General features: G+C 32.5%; 2 protein-coding genes across 2 annotated transcripts; both read left to right on the forward strand.

Annotated features, from left to right (window-relative positions):
• Nucleotides 1-1,873: 1,873 nt before the first annotated feature.
• LOC135132776 (serine protease persephone-like) lies at nucleotides 1,874-6,391 on the forward strand. Its single transcript, XM_064060972.1, has 4 exons — nucleotides 1,874-2,468; nucleotides 5,068-5,736; nucleotides 5,986-6,128; nucleotides 6,179-6,391. Exons 1-4 carry the CDS (start codon nucleotides 2,378-2,380, stop codon nucleotides 6,335-6,337), a joined length of 1,062 nt encoding a protein of 353 aa, XP_063917042.1. The 5' UTR covers nucleotides 1,874-2,377; the 3' UTR covers nucleotides 6,338-6,391.
• A 4,931-nt stretch (nucleotides 6,392-11,322) lies between these two features.
• On the forward strand, nucleotides 11,323-13,497 carry LOC135131659 (terpene synthase-like). The gene is made up of 7 exons (XM_064059504.1): nucleotides 11,323-11,367; nucleotides 11,425-11,585; nucleotides 11,649-11,796; nucleotides 11,900-12,026; nucleotides 12,638-12,783; nucleotides 12,841-12,943; nucleotides 13,029-13,497. Exons 1-7 carry the CDS (start codon nucleotides 11,323-11,325, stop codon nucleotides 13,256-13,258), a joined length of 960 nt encoding a protein of 319 aa, XP_063915574.1. The 3' UTR covers nucleotides 13,259-13,497.
• Nucleotides 13,498-15,189: the final 1,692 nt, after the last annotated feature.

Raw genomic sequence — 15,189 nt, forward strand, 5'->3', positions numbered from 1 at the left:
TGAGACTTATGTTTTTTATATTGCTTTAACGCATAATCCTTGTCACGAAGACATCTGATAATGGTACCATCAGACCAATCTGGATAATTTGAACTTCATTTTGGCTTGTTGGATATTTTAGGAACAGAATCTTCGAGGATAGCGTTAAGAGTATTATAAAACTTTGTACATGCGTCATTAACATTACCAGAACTTTGCAGGAATGACCAGTCAGTAACTACCAGCTGATTGTACAGCTTATGAAAGTCAGCTTTCTTAAAGTTAAAGATTTTATTTGAACTGTTCATTTGAAATTTCATGGGCAGCACTGAGTTTGTTTGAATAAAAATATCTTATTCTGGGTGATGCGGATCCTCTGGTACTAATGATTCATTAGATCTATCAACTAAACAATTATTGGTCGAGAAAATCAGATCTATCATAGACTTGAAGTGTCAATTTAGTCTTCATACAACTTATATTGTAATAAAACTTTACTTTATTTGTAGGAAGAACTTCCTCGAAAAAGTTGGACAAAGACAAAAATGATAGCATATTTAAATAAAAATGGGATTGATTACCCAATGCCACGAAAGACCAAATCTGCGGAATATTGGCTAACAAACAACCCCAAAAACGTTATCATTTAGATTTATACGCCCAATTTCATGGGCATTGGGTATTGAAGCTGCCACCTTACCACTGTCCTTTCAATGCTTTTGAAATTCCATGGTCGAAAATTAAAAGAAATTATGATAAGATCATTGCAAGAACCAGCTCTTCCCCTAATGATGTTTGTGAAACTTAGCAAAATGTGATTGATCAAGTTCCGGCTGTGCATTGGAACAGTTACGTTAAACATACTGATAAAATAGTAAATTGTGCTTGGGAAAATGAAAAAATTTAGATATTTCAGAACAGAATGAAATTATTATTAATGTTAATAATTCGGATGATAGTGAGAATGGAAGATGATAATATTAGCCTTGGAGATTTAGATGTTGATATGTTATAACTTGAAACTTTTTCTTATTAAAGCTTTCGTTTTTTCGTTTTTTAATGAAGAAGAAAAGTCAAAATTTACCATTTTTATAGTTGATGGGTTTAACATCATAGCAGAATAAAGTAGTTTTTGATGGTGTACTGTATTCATTCAAAATAAAGTTGTTGTATGAAACAATTGAAAACAGAGGACGTATGCTACTATAGGTACTAATTAATGAGTCTGCCAACTTAAAAATTCAATTTACAAAAAATTTCTCTTACTGACTTTCTTTTTTTAGTACATACCTGTATCTTTCAATAATTGCGAAATTGAAATTTTGAAATAGCAACATATTCGTACCGTTTCGGCCACAAAATCTTGGGCAGTTCTGTCATTCCAGTGACATGGGCTCTAAAACAGGCTTTACGTACTTATAACCTCAAATGTGTCATGTTTGTCATTTTGACGTAGACTGGAATATGGATGATGACGTATGACAAAATTTCTTTTTAAAAGTGTCAATCATTATGACAATAATGCATAGACTACATCGTGTTTTTTTTAAATTACAGAAAAGCACTGCCCAAGATTTTCTGGCCGAAACTGTAACATATAAGAAATCACCTACATTATTTCTAACTGTTTTTGACTAGGGATATTTCCACGACTATGCCTACATTAACGCAAACTAAAACGAATAACTTCAATATTAGACTGCAAAATGAATTAATTCCTCTACACTGCAAACACTTAGTGTTCTCAGTGACTATGTATTGTGCTTATGTGTGTAGTCCGAATTTTAAAACCTAAGACATCTCATGACATTCGTGACTTCTTTGACTCACGTTTTGACGTTATAAACACAGACATGATTTTGACTAACGAAGTACCAGTCCAGTTCTTAGTTCATTCGAGTTTATATGATTTTTATTACCTAAATTCAACAAGACGTTTTGTTGTGGAAAGAATACGACAATATACCTTGTTCAACGCATATGGTTTACAATTTTTTTTATCGTGACCGTGATTTTATAAACATTTTGGAAAATCCGGTAGCGATTATTATTTAGGGATTTACGATACGCATATTTGGTGACGTTGTGTAATGACATTTGATATTTAGGTGAAAGTTCAAGTTCTAACTCATCCTGAACATTTTACTGTGAGTTTTATAAAAATTACAAAAAGACCACATATTGACCCTGCTGCGACGTCCGTAAAAATTAATCAACGTACCAACATTATAACACAAATACATAACCGTCGTGTTGGTCTTAAATTTTACAATCATTTGATAAACAGAAATGAGCGGAAAACACGTCTCGTATCACATTTATTAAATCCTCCGAAAGTTCAAAACGTCATGATCAAGTGAATATAAGCGCTTTATATTTATTAGAAGATAAGTGAAAGATGCGGTTTTATTTGTGTGGTTTGTGCGTTGCCTTCAGTGGTTTAATTATTTCGGTCTCTTGCACATTAACAAAACGCAGCTTCCTATACGGTAAATATTACTATTACGTAATCATTTTCAGGCACATCACTTAAACCATTCATGTCATAAAACACCAAAAAACACTTTCAGAAACACGTGTTCATAAATTTAAATCCACGTAAAACATCACGATCTTTTAAATTAATTTTGAATCAAGTGTTTACTTTAAAATTAATTAGTATCGAGATGCTGAAAAAGTCAGAATAAAAAAGAGACTGCTATAAATTCCATTAAGTTCCAAGAAGAACATCTTAATGGAAGTAGCAAACATCAATTTCCATCGTCGTCAGTGCAGAAGACTGATAAAAATGTTAATCTATTTTTTTTGTTTATCCCCTCTTCTTATTTACTAATCGTTGAACTTGCTGACTCGCTCAAGATAATTATGATCTGTACCGTCAACGAGCTTGGAAATAGTCATAATGTTTTTGTTTGAAATTTCTAATTAACAGAACAGTGGTAGTTATAAATAATAGTCAGTTGGTGTAAGCGTTCTAGCTAGCAATCTGCATTAACATGTAGAATAATAATGACTTCATGTCACATAAGCACGTGTGCTAAATCCGGTCGTATGTCAGCGTTCACCCAATCATCACCAATTTGACCCATATCAGTTCACACAATACGTTAATACACGAATTATCATTAATTATAATCACCAGTAATATTCAATGACAGTTTCAGTTCAGTCCAGGCCTAGTCCTCAGCGCATAATCCTTTCAATCTATTTTGGGAAAATATTACAAACTCTCACAAATATTCCCAAATAGCTGTTACAATATTATTAATAATAAATTAGTGTTGGTACCCGTCTATACGATTCTATCTAATTATTCATTTATGATGTGTTTAATTTCACGATAATACGAGTAATTCCGTTCATGTAAATATTTCATGGAATATCAGTTTTATCAACGAAATCACAATAATTATGAAAGTCCAATAAGTTCAGAAAAGTGTAACCAAACTACAAAAATGCACCTATGTTTCACAGAGATCCTTGCTACACAAATTACTTGCAATTTAGTCAACGTTAGTTTATTCGATCGCTACTTTAAAATATAACAGTATAACAGGCGGAAAAGGAAAAGATAAGTGTTCATATTGTGGGAAATAAGAAAGGCAAGGAAAATAATTGGAAATCGAAGATTCTTTAAAATAGCTCAACTGTATTTAGTGTGATCCATGAAAGAAAATATTTCATTTAATACATACAATATTCACATACATCAAGAACAGTAGTACAATTAGATTTAAATTACTTCGAGGATGCTAAAATCAAAATTAATAAAACCCTAGACCTACATGCAGATATACTAAATGAAATTATTAAGAATTATTCATTTAAAAAATGCCTCTACTTCTAAAGCAACCAGTAGCAGTAACAAAAATTGGTCCAAGGTTACTTCGACAGAACTTCCCTCGCTCTTGAAGTACTGTCCAACAAATTCCGCTTCTTTGAAAAATTATTAAAAAATTTTGTTTTCTGATAATCTTTACATATTAAAAACCAGTTTTACAATTGTCGTTTTGTGATAACTGCTGTAAAGTAAAAAGCAGAGGTATGAATCATACCCTCACAGCCCCTGTACCATACGGACAAAGTAAAACATATTTAAAGCACAGAACTAACGGCATAAAATGTCCTTCAGCACTAGGTAATATCAATCTGAAGCTCAAGTGTTTATTTATGTTTATACATCGAAAGAATATCACGTAGAAATTAGTTTGATTTGAATGAGTTTGTCATCTCAAAACAGAGGACTAAAATTTTTAATTAAACCACAATCGAACAAAATGTTCTTAATATTATAATTCTTATTTTATTATTAATAGATAAAGTTGTGCGTATTCGTTACATTTGCGAGAAACTGGAGTGACTTGTTCTTAATTTGACTAATAAAAAAATTGTGATGAGCTCATCAACATGGACAATACTAATCACAGCAGAAATAAAAAGTAGTCACAGCGTATTACCAATGCAGGAAAAAAATCCAGGACGGCGGACAGACGGACAGACGAACAGCCAGACGGATAGACAGACAGACAAATGGAAACGGGGTACCTATTTCTTCGTACTCTAGGGGTCATAAAAGGTCGAAAAAACGTAAAAATAGACAGTCGGCCAAAGGACTCGATTACAATACTTGCAACTATTTTTGCGAAAATTCGAACATTTATTTAACCATCTACATGATATTTCTAATATACATACAAAATTTGACAAAAATCGGTCCAGCAGACAGACAGACAGACGGAAACGGGAGACTACTTTTTTCGTACTGTAAGGCTCATGAAACGTCGAGAAAACATAAAAATGATCATTCGTCCGATGGACTTGATTACTATACTTCGTTAGCTTACGCTTGTGAAGTAAAAATTGTAAGAAAACACAGAGATCACATAAAATTTTAAATTAGAATATTAAACAATAACACAGTTGTTCTTTTATTCATTCACTACATATTTAATCCATAATGTAACATATTTATCCTTTTCGTTTTTCATATGTACCTAGCTAAGCAGTTTTGACTTTTCGATACCAATTTTGCATCACTAACACTTAATAAATATTCTTAAATGCAACGTTGTATACCGCTATTTTCAGAAAATGCACCATGCCAAAACCAGAATGAACCAGGAACCTGTACACAATTCCTTAAGTGTGACCCAGCAAAAAAATTTGTGAAGTTATACAAGACACACAATTTCACACGGTGCGGATTCGCTGGCATTAGCGAATTAATATGTTGTCCTGTGACAACTCCACTACGTTTGAATAACTTGACAAGAAAATGTGAAGATGCCTGCGAGGCATACACACAAACTTATTCCAATGTCGTATTTCCTCACATCGTAGGAGGTCAAAATGCAAAAGTGGGACAGTTTCCATATATGGCCGCGTTAGGCTTCTACAGCGAAATTAACAGCAATTACAATTTTAGATGTGGAGGTACCCTTATTTCAGATAAATATGTAGTAACTGCAGCACACTGTTTGTGGAATCTGGAGGAAGAAGAAGTTAAAATTGTTAGGTTAGGGGCTACTTCTGTACCTGCATTAGTCGACAAAATAGACGAAAAACTCGACTATAAAGTGAAAAACTACACCATTCATCCAGGGTACCGTCGACGTAGTAATATCCATGATATCGCTTTAATTGAAGTGGTTAATTCTATAGAATTGAGAGACGATTTGAGGCCAGCTTGTCTTTTTACTAACGGTAGCAACTACCCCCAAGAATTCACTATTGCTGGTTGGGGAATCGTGGATGACAGTAAGTTCAATAAGTAGTATTTTTCAGTTATCTTGCCTCAGAAACTAACAACATCTTTTGAATTATGGCCATAATATAGTGGTAAACGTATTTAAATAAAATTTCTGTAAAGGCCTGTTTTCGAACTAAAGTGTTGGATAGATCTTGAATAAAAAGAACATCAACACAATTAGTTTTCCACGTTTAGTAAACCATGGCTTTGTGATACTTCTTATAATCACGTCGTAAAATACCTCAGATTTTTTTCAGATTATACAAGAACAAATAACTTACAAGTAGCTTTTGTGAACCTTGAAATTTTTGACAACTGTGTAGACAAATATGCTAGAGCTAGGAAGCAACTGGAAGAATCGCAAATGTGTGCTAGCAGCATCAAGAGTGACATCTGTCGAGTGAGTATACATAAGAATAGAAATATTGTTTAATGAAGATTTAAATACAGGGTGATTCGGGAGGTCCTTTACTTATGAAAAATTCAGACATACCTGTCTTAGTAGGTATTTCTTCGTTTGGACTCCCAGGCTGCAGCGGTGGTAACCCTTCTGTGTATACTAGTATTTCCCAGCATTTAGACTGGATAGAAAAAATTGTTTGGCCATAAATTTAATCATTACATTTGTAAAGATCATAATGTAATTCCGTCAGTTTATTTAATAAATGTAAAAATAATACATAATTACTAACTTTTATTTAAGTATCGTTTCTGCATACGAATCTGTTTAAAACATTATTGTTATTTCTTATTATCAATTCAGGGGCGTCTGTTGTTGCATCAGTTCATCATTATTTGCTGCGACGAAGTAAATAAGACATGAATCATCCAACAATTTCAGTGAGAAAATGCAAATATTTTTTCCAATTCTCAAAATTTATTCTTTCTTTCAATAAACACATGAATCATTAAAAAAACTCATATTTTTTCCAGAATTCATTTAAATTAGAAATAATCCGGTTTGATTTGACCTCATATTTATATTTACCTATATCTCAGTGAAAATGCCACATAAAGATACACAAGATTTTGTGTAAGTTGCATAATATCACACGTTTTTTTCAAACTGTTGTGACTGAAAGAGTTGCACAAATTACAGTTGTTTTTTTTTTAATTTCAGATTCATCAAAATTGTTAAGTCTCTTTTTTATTTATTTCACATTATTCTTATTGTTCTGCGCGTGAAGTTGAATACGATTTCTTTCCCAACACCAAACCTAACGCTGAAAAGCAAAACAGCAAGGAAGTACGTAAAAACAGATAACGGTACTCTATCGATTTCTGCTTGGACATGCGGCAAATCAGCACTGAATCTAAACTATATGTTTCGCTTCGCCCAAGTGCGACATGCGGCAAATCTGCACCAAACAGTAGAGCCGAAAATCCCTCGGACGCGATCTGGATATGCGGCAAACCAGTTCTAAGGTGACGGATTATGGAATTTCATAAACAACAAAAAAGGAACGTCTAGAATTTCCAGCTGCATGACCGATGAAGAGCATAATGAATTTACTGATCCACAAGATGTTGTAAACGGATTCGCAGAAACTTTTGCAAATATACAAACTGTAAACTCCTCAACCTCCTTTTCACCTACTAATGAAAACTCTTCAATTTGTTAGCTTCCCCAGTTAGCGAAAACGAACTAATATCAATAATGAAAAACTTTCTTAATAAATTGACAGCCGGTGATGATTCAGTTCCAAATTTTTTTCTTCGAGACTGTAGATCTGTTTTTGCTTTACCGCTCTCCGTAATAATTAACACTAACCGTAACAAATACTTACCAGAACGCTGGAAAATTGCCAGAGTTATCCCCATACTTAAAAAAGGTAGTTCTCAACTATCGCCCAGTATCTATTTTATCGAATTTATCTGTGCTAAGTCAGACACTAGCCCTTTGATTGCATCTCACACAGAATTTTACTTCTTAAAGTTAGTAATTATATTTGTTACAATAGCTTCAGGTCCTATTTATTTACATCTAATAGCGGCGTTCCGCAAGGTTCTAATCTTGGACCGTTACTCTTCAACATATTCGTAAATGAGCTGCTATTATCTCTCAGTTTCCGATTCTTGCTTATGCTGACGACCTCAAAATATACTCAAAAATTTCTTGTATTGGTGATACCCTCCATTTGCAAGCTAATCTTGACAAAATCGTTCAGAGGTGTAATACTAATAATTTTGAAATTATTAAAACAAAATGAGTTTTCATACTCAATTGATAGATTTTCTATTACTAAGAAAGAGTCAATCAAGGATCTTGGTGTAATATTTGATAAATACTTAACCTTTAACTCACACATTGAACACATAGCGAACTCAGCTAACAAGTCTTAAGACTTTATCATGGGAGTATCTAAGTATTTCCGTAATGTCAACCTGATCAAAATCTGTTGTATGCTTTTATTTTAAGCAACTTAAAATACGCATCTTTAATTTGGTACCCAATATCACGCAGCATATGGTCCTGGTCCTAGATAGAATTCTGAAGAAATTCTTAAAGTTCCTATTATTTAAATGTGATGGAACATACCCAGAACGGGGTACGGATATGTTAGTTCTTCTTCAACGACATCAAATATCGTCACTTTCTTTCAGAAGAGATATTGACTGTGCCTGTTTTCTTGCAAAACTGATTTCTAATGAAATAGACTGTACAGATCTTCTTAGTAATATTATAGGTTTCAATTTTCCAGGGCGATCTTCTAGATTTGTACAAACATTCAAGATCCCTAGAGCTCGAACCAACGTTTTACGTCGTGCACCAATTTACACAATGAGTTGTTGTGGAAATAATTGTTTATAAGATATATTTTGTTAAATTGTAACTATATTATTGTTATTTTGTATACATATTTATATATTTCTACTCCTTGCCCAGTGAAGGCTTCAATATTATTCTTGAATTAATACTATTATTCTTATTATTCAATTACTTATTGTTGTCCTGTAATTGGGAAATTAATCCTCTTGGACAATAAAGTATATATAATTATTATTATTATAACGACCACATCGTACAATGAAGTGAAATTTTTGTGGCAATTTCATATACATACGTTGAGATGCATCTATTATAATGTACGTTTTCGAAAATATGCTGCATTACACGTCCAGTTAAACGAGAAATTAATTACTATACACTGAAATTAAATTAAATAGGAGGAATAACTATACCTATTCTATAATCTATAATCTATAATTATAAAGCTGAAGTGTTTGTTTAATTGAACGCGCTAATCTCAGAAACTACTAGTTTGAATTCTAAAAATCTTTTTGTGTTGGATAGTCCATTTATCGTATCTACCTATAGGCTATATAACATCTCGCTACGATCAATAGGAGCGAAGTAGCAATGAAAATTTCGAAAAAACGGGAAAATTATTCCTCCTTTGACAGCTTCCGTTGCTTACGCTGCTTAAATGGTTAAAGTTACGTAAAAATCATGTATGACGAAATTGTTCCCCTCTAAAAGTTCTAAAGAAAAGTCCCCGACAGCATATGTCTATCTTTTAAGGTCGACTCAGTATAACCTTTTTCATGGTAATGAAATTTGTTGTAAAATAATAATGCATCTATATAAATAAAAATGAATCGCCGAAACGTTTGTACGCGCATAACTTCAGAACGACTGCACCAAATTGGATGATTCTTTTTTTTTATGTGTTCTTTATGGTCAGGACAAGGTTTGTATATAAGAAAATTTATAAAAAATATGACAGCTAAAAAATCAAAAAATTCTAAAAATTTTGTATGGAAATCGCCACTTCGAATTAATTTCAATAGTTGGCGTTCCTGACGGACCTGTCGTCTGCATCGGCGTGGCAAATGACTGAGCTGTCTGTAGAGCAGCTTAGAAAACGAGTAGGATCGTTGTAAGAGTGAATTTTGACTAAACATGGCGACTTTCATGAACGTGGAACGTCGTCAAAAGGTGCATTCAGTTTGAAAAACACATTAGGAACGGGAATATCGAAAACTTTTCAGGTAATTAACTTTTATTTATGCATAAATTGTGCAGTGCGTTCTTTCTAACACTGGCCATAGAGATTCCTATCTTAAGGTGTCTACCCCATACTAACTTATATTTTGGTGACTCGATTTTTGCCTTGATGGTTGAACACTGTCACTGTTTTCCGTTTTTGTTGTATCGAGATGCTACTTGAGCATCAACTGTTACCTACTGAAGTATTAGCATCATCTAAAAAAACTAGAAATATTTTGATTTGATATTCGAGTAGATACTTCGTATTTCGAGTATAAGCATCTACTGAGTTTTATTTATATCAACCATTGTCAAAAAATTGATCGAACGTTGTTTCGACAGAACTTCCTTCGCACCAAATGTATAGTGAAACATATTCAGCATTTTCGAGTTGAGTCTTTTCTTCACACAATTTTGTGATGACCTAATTAACATTTACGATCAACACGTATACCACTTTGGATTGGTGCACTGTAATACTAAAAATGACTGTATTGTATTCCCAGAATTATCTGCGAAAATCGAATGACCCATTCCATCAATTTTTTGGGGGAATAAATAAATATTCTTAGCAATTTACCATGCTTACAATAACTTTAAAACGTCTGCAAGATCTCAAAGTATTCATTTCTGCAACTCTTGAGTTATTCACTAAAATAAATTGACTGATCCATACATTTTTTTGAGTCACTGTAAAAGCAAATCTAAAAAATATGAATGCAATGATAAATTACGAAAATATAATGATGATATTTTGCACATGTTAGATAGGATTTATTCGGCAAAATCTTGAGATGACGTCATCAAGTTTTTGGGCTTGATAAACACATATATTTTGATTAAAAACCTACCATGTCAAACAGTAACTTCAAAACGTCTGCAATATTTCAAAATTCAGTTTTGCAATTCTTGATTCAATCAATAAAATAAATTGACTCAGTGATTAATTTTTTTGGCACCCCCTATAAGCAAAACTAAAAAATATGAATGGAATGATAAATCACAAGTATAGTCTCATCCTATTTTGGACATTTTAGATAGGATTCATTTGGCAAAATTTTGAGCTGACGTCATCAATGTTTTGGAGGGGATAATTAAATATATTTTGAATAAAAATTTATTATGCTTATCATATGTTTAAAACATCTGGAAGATTTCAAAGCATTCGGTTTTGCAGATTCAAAATTAAATTGTAGGTGAAACGAAGTTCACGGGGTCAGCTAGTGTAAATATATCCACTTGTTATAACATTATAATAAGTAATAACCTAATAACATAACTCACTTTTAAGAAAACTACAAACTCAGTTTTTTGGCGGAAAATATTGGGAGAACAATAATTTTTAATACCTAGTGTTAATTCAGGCGTAGTTATTTAAACTACAATTTAAGCCTCTTTAGATGCATGATAGTATTTTTGTTAATTACTTATGCACACATAGCAATTATAACAGCATTACTGGAAAATTGTGTTTACCTCACTTTATAATACATGTTTCTAATTAAAAATGATCTCAAATACCTTAATGAGGTGCACTAAGCAATGTATAAAGGTAACAGTGTAACATACATATTGCGCAAAAAAATACAAACTTTCTTTGAAAATGGCAGCAACCAGTACAATTTCCGCACAAATAGATCCTTGCGAGGTAATCTTCAAAGAAAAAAAATAATATGATTTCATTTTAACAAAGTGTTTTTTGTAGATGATTCTATTACCTACTACACATATTACACTACCTGGACCAGAATATCGTAACATAACGAAACGACTTTCTAGTGCTTGTAATTTTTGGATTAAGTGTCCCAAAGATAAAAGGAAAGTCTATGGTGACATTGGAGATAGCCTTTTTAATATGGCACTAATGTAAGCATTCATATATTTATTTGCAGAACAGCATAATTATATGTAGTTTTGTTGTTCTTACAGAGCAGATGATATCGAAGACGAAACAATACTCCGCCGAGGAATTCCTACCGCTCACATGATTTACGGAATTCCGTTAACTCTACATGCCACTATATACAAGACGACTTTACTATTTGAAAAGTTATTATACCATTTAAAAGACGATAAGGTAATGTTATGCCAATTTTTGTAAACACATTTAACGTCAGAACTTAAAATGTCTTAGTTTTTACTTGCACATTTTACCATATTGTTCATATATATTCCTTTAGGAAATCGTCGTTGATGGGTTTATTAAAACAGGTATTGAAGCCTTCACTGGACAAGGGGTAGAAATATACCACAGGGATATTATTGAGTGCCCTACTTTTGATGATTACCGAGTAATAATTCACGGCAGTAAGTTAATAGATTACTATTTTATCAGACACACCATAAAATTGCACAGTTGGACAGTTATTCTACACCACTTCGTCTATCTCCTCAGAGTCGCAAAACTGATACAGGTACCTAGAAATTCTCTCGAACACGTCCCCTTTAAAACTGGACCTGTAAGATGATAAATTTGTACCCTTTGATATTTTCCTCTGTTAGCAAAAAATGTGCTAGAGCTTCTTCTAAAATAATGGACAGTCGCTTTGTTTTCGTTCGAAAAATTACACATAAATTTATACATAAATTTAATGGAAACCACAACGTGATTAGTTTGAAATCTGAAATTGTAGATTCCCAGAAAACATTAATGAGGACTTCAATCGAACTATTCGTATTCCTAGAAAAATATATCAAACAATTTTAGAGTAACAAGTCTAGATTTATGGTGATTAGTATATTAAAATTAACTTTACGAAGATTTGTTTTTGATTTTTTTTAACTCTAAAACTAAGAAAGTAAATCCCGTCACATTGATGTTATGTAATGCATGGTTTTACGTCGCTTTCGTATAGTATTTTTATTGATGATAAATGTAACAATAAAATTTGCACTTTTTTGTTTCTTCTTTGTTCCAGAATCCGCTGCTATCTTAATCTGGGGTGTCCAATTGCTACAACTATTTGCCAAGAAGAAAAGAATTGACTTTAGTGCTGATTTTTGGGATAAAATGGTTCATTTCATTCAGATATATAATGACTATATAAATTTACACAATCCAAAGGTAATAAAATGAAATCATTTATATAGAGTTCTGAATCTAGAATAACTAGTTTCTCAGTATGCAACTATTCGAGTCTACTGTGATGATCTTGACGAAGGAAAATTCAGCTTTCCTATTATACATGCTATTCAAAGTCATCCGGAGGATAATCGTCTTTTGAGTATCCTTTGTTACAATATTCCACACTTAGTAAATGTATTGAAAATCAAATCGGAAAAAAACTATTTTCTTAATTCTTGTGTTAGATATGTTAAAAAGCAGACCTTTGACTATCGAAAATAAGAAGAACTTTGTAGAGATATTGGAAAGTTTTGGAAGTTTCGAATTTAGTCGTAACGTGTTAGAAGATTTGAAAAAAGGGATACTTGAGGAAGTTATCAAAATGAAACTGGATAAAAATATACAACTAGAACGAGTTCTTGAAGATATATTCACCCATTTAGAAACTGAAATTTTTGCAGATGGTTGCGACTAAATTTGAGCATAGTCGTTACATGTCTCGCTAAAGTAATAGTTTACGAAAGAAATATTGAGCTTATCCTTACTTAAAAAAATTATGAAAAATTCCCAAATAATTACCTATCTCAGTACAGTACACGTATATCTTCACTTAGATTTAGGCTGCCAGTGGTGGTGGTTCTTCTGGGTATATTAGTAGTTGGTTCTCTGCATTTAAACTAGATAGAAAATATGGTTTAGCCAAGAGTTTATCTGATCACAATTACATTAGTAAAGATCTCTACAGTTTGTTCCCTTTATTAAATAAATATACAAATCAATATCTGCTCTGCATTTTTCTTTGTAAGTTCCACACAACAAAGTCTTTCTTGTTTGTTATCAAAACACTGAGGTGTGTTGCTTCACCAATCATCATTATTAGCTGAGTAAAAGCAAATAACACAATCAAAGCAAATAACAGATAAGTCAACAAAGTTTGCATCTTTGTCCAGTTTTTAAGATTCGTTCCTTTATCCAATAAACCATGAATCATTAACAAATTTTACTGACGAAGACCACATTTTTTCCATAAATCTGAGAATTCATCTAAATTTACGGTTTGGTTTGACCTCATATTCATATCTGTATCTCAATGAAAGTACCGCATCTGGCTGATACGGTTCTTATAATTAAGTAATATATTTTTTAGTGGCAATTTCACCTTTCTCCAATTCAGAGAAATAAAATTACAGAAAATTATGCTACGGCAATTTTGACTAAATCATATAGATTAGTTCTCTGAAAAAAAAACCTATAATTCGTGCTTGAAAACTTTTGTTTACAACTGATCCGTTAAAATACCATAAGTATACATATATCTGCAATTAATATATTATGAGAGACCAGTATATAAAATAAAATAATTCCCGGAATAAAATATGACGTTAATTTCCAAGTATAGTAAAACAACATATTATACGAAATAAAAAAAATAAAAATCAAATACTGGATTTTTCATAATCATTTACATGTCCAATTAAATAACATCAATTTGCATTAACTGTGTATAAATAACTTAATAACTATGCAGTGTAAATCATTCACTTGTCGTCGTTTTTAATTTTTGTAACTCCTTCTATTAATTTAATCAACCTTCTGGGTTTTTTAAGGTCAACGAAAACTAACTAAATCATTCTTTTCTTGTTACGTTTCGGCTCCCGGTCTTCTTCAAACTTTAATAAACAATCATGTTAGAATTTAATTATTACTTTTTAAATTTAAGGTATGCACATCCGCGATTTTCTGCATTTTACCTTTTCGTAATTTCTGCTAGACATTCAGCTACTAACTTCGGCTTCTTAATATACATATACTCGTATATCTTCCCAAGTTGTATCATTTAGATACTCTGTCGTGATATCAAACTGATGGATTTTCAGATCCAACTGAAAATATGTATAGACCAAGTAATATTCCTACAGGGTTCAGACCGGCAACAGGGACCAAGGTTTCGTGGAAGTTCACTCCTGATTGTTGAGTGAACGCTGTCGCGACTATTCGAGCTTTTCCCGTTTCAATCTCACCATTCGCCTTGCCTTTATTTCTGTGTCCACAGTGCCCTACCATTCTTCAGAATCGGGTCCATTCAGTACATGATTCCATGAAATTTCGAGCATACGAGCGAATTTTGATTCTATTTCAGAATCATTTTGTCTTGGATTATTTTCTATATCCACTATGTCGATTCCTTCAGGAATTCTATGCAGATGGAACATACACGTCCCCATTATTAATTTTTTCGGATTTTATACAAACTGGGTATCCATCCGCAATAACTCTTGGCTGTCGCACCATATCCGACGAAAATTCTTTTATGTCACGTGGATCTAATTTCCCCTTTCTTGGATTCTTATTACACACGGACGCTTCTTCCCCAAAAATTTTAAGGTAATCCACAGTCGGTTTCCC

The sequence above is a fragment of the Zophobas morio genome, unplaced genomic scaffold (genome assembly GCF_036711695.1).
Source record: "Zophobas morio isolate AGI-343-1 ecotype UQ-CSIRO unplaced genomic scaffold, CSIRO_AGI_Zmor_V1 ptg000021l, whole genome shotgun sequence".
Taxonomy (NCBI): domain Eukaryota; kingdom Metazoa; phylum Arthropoda; class Insecta; order Coleoptera; family Tenebrionidae; genus Zophobas; species Zophobas morio.